The following is a 2,240-nucleotide window of genomic DNA, read 5'->3' as shown; positions in this document are numbered from 1 at the left end:
GTGTGGTCCATTTCCTTTACAAACCTACCCTGTCTGTTCATCCGATGTTGCTCCAAAATTTGTAACCCATCACCCGTTTCTGTGCAGCTGGAGATTTGACTTTGACAAACAGGCTGATGTGTCAACCAGATATCGACAGGTGACAGGTGTTACACCATTCGGCGCCATCGTCTGCTGTGACACTGTATATCAACATTTTACAATTTTATCTGTAGTAGTTTAGATTGGGTCACATATTAGCTCTATCTTTGTCACCTTCTGTAACACACCAGCTATCCAAATACAGCATAATGACCATGAAAATCAACCTTTGCAGTGGCAACAAAGCTGACATTCATCAGGTCACTGAATCTGATGGGTGACAGAATATGGTGTAACTGACTTTGATGCCACCATCTTGCCAATCCTGCAACACTGTAAGCAATGGCTTCAGTTTGGTCTCAAGCCTATTAAGACCTATTAATTTCAGAGCTCTTCAACCAAATAATAAATAGATAAATAATCTTGCAAATAACACATTATAATGAAATTGGTATTCATGAGGGTTAATGGCCAGACACATAAAACCTGTTCGGCCCATCTAGTGTTCTTTGAAACTGACTTTCCACACTGTTCAGCAAAAACAGCCAGGGCCGACAAATCTGAACTTTACATCTCAATCCAAATGTTCCCACTTGCAGATATAAAAGAAAACTCTGGGTTGTTCGAGTAATTGGTTGCCAGTTTTATGCATGAAGCATATGGGCATATACATATTAATTAGTTGGCTCAGCGCATCCATTTGTTGTATATTTAGATGCTTTTGTTTTAATTGGATACAAGTTAAGAATCTGAGTGACCTCAAATACAGGGATCCACCCACATAAATCTTATAAACTTTCTTTAGAATGTGAATTCTGTGAATGCTTTTATTACCTCTGATTCAGGTGGCGTTGACCTGCACTCAGATCTGGTGGACGTCTGACGTCGGCATGGCGTTCGCCCGTCTGGAGGAGGGCTATGACAACGCTCTGAAGGAGTACTACAAGAAACAGGTGTCCCAGCTCAACACTCTCATCTCCATGCTGATTGGGCAGCTTACACCGGGCGACCGGCAGAAGGTCATGACCATCTGCACCATCGACGTCCACGCCAGAGATGTGGTGGCGAAAATGATCGCTCAGAAGGTGAGGGGGGGGCGTGGTGGATGAATCTGTCTGAGCAACCTGCACTGTATAAATTCTAATGTGCTTGCTGATTTTTTGTTTTTTTTGTTGAGAGGCTATTACCTGTGAGTAATGCACTCATATTCAAGGTATGTCATTACCATAATTAGAGGGTGGAAAAGCACAGATTATTTCTGGCTTTACCTTTACACTCTCTGTTCCACTCTTTTCTTTTTTTTCCCAAGGTGGAGAATTCTCAGGCCTTTGTGTGGCTCTCCCAGTTGAGACACCGCTGGGATGAGAAGGAGAGGCATTGTTTTGCCAACATTTGTGATGCCCAGTTTCTCTACTCCTACGAATACCTGGGCAACACGCCACGATTAGTCATCACTCCTCTAACTGACAGGTATGGAGGTCTCATTCTTGGGTTCTTTGTTCTGACTGAGAGGCAAGAAAACTTCACGATTGCTTGTCTGCCGGCTGATGCATTTAAACTATTTTCAGTTGGGACCATTAAGCTTGTTTGTTGCTACCACTAAGCTTTCCATTCGTAGATTTTATTAGCTGTAGCTAGGTAGCTAACTAAGCTAATGGTAGCTCCAGGAGTTGGTTGAAAAAGCTAACTCATATTAATAAAGGGGGTCTTAGTATGCACATGATGATAGTGTGTTAAAAGACTAAGACTAAAGCTGAACGTCTCGGTCAAAAAGTTAGCTTCCTCACCAACTGATCCATGTGGAGGACATAGTGATAAAGAAACAGCATTGTTCTTTGTCATTCTATTAATCATGCTTTCTCCTTAGCTTACATATGTGGACCTTATGCTTTATATTTTCAAACAGTATGTTTCACTTTTAATTTTATAAAAGAAAAGCCTTGTAGGACGATGTGTTTGGCAACAGAAACACTATCTTGGATAACATGTTTGGCTGGAGTTGCTGGAGTCCAAATCCAAAAAACTCTTATACTGTAGCTGGAAGCAGCTTCCACACAGTGAGAAAATACTACACATTGGAGTTGTTATTTGTGATAAGGGCCTTTTAAACCCCCCCTCCACTGGAAAAAAAATCTGTATTTCTTCTTGTCCCTACAGTG

General features: G+C 41.6%; 1 protein-coding gene across 1 annotated transcript in view; it reads left to right on the top strand.

The window, feature by feature from the left end:
- The window catches only part of dnah9 (dynein, axonemal, heavy chain 9), a 133,749-nt gene that overhangs the window by 31,431 nt on the left and 100,078 nt on the right, over positions 1–2,240 (top strand). The window contains 2 exon segments of the mRNA XM_035670173.1: positions 927–1,166; positions 1,391–1,551. Of these exon segments, the coding sequence (XP_035526066.1) occupies positions 927–1,166; positions 1,391–1,551 (401 nt within the window).

The sequence above is a fragment of the Morone saxatilis genome, unplaced genomic scaffold (assembly GCF_004916995.1).
Source record: "Morone saxatilis isolate NCDOM2014 unplaced genomic scaffold, NCSU_SB_2.0 Contig1, whole genome shotgun sequence".
Lineage (NCBI taxonomy): Eukaryota > Metazoa > Chordata > Actinopteri > Moronidae > Morone > Morone saxatilis.
Note: the sequence above shows the minus strand (reverse complement) of the source record. Positions and strands in the feature narration are given on the sequence as shown.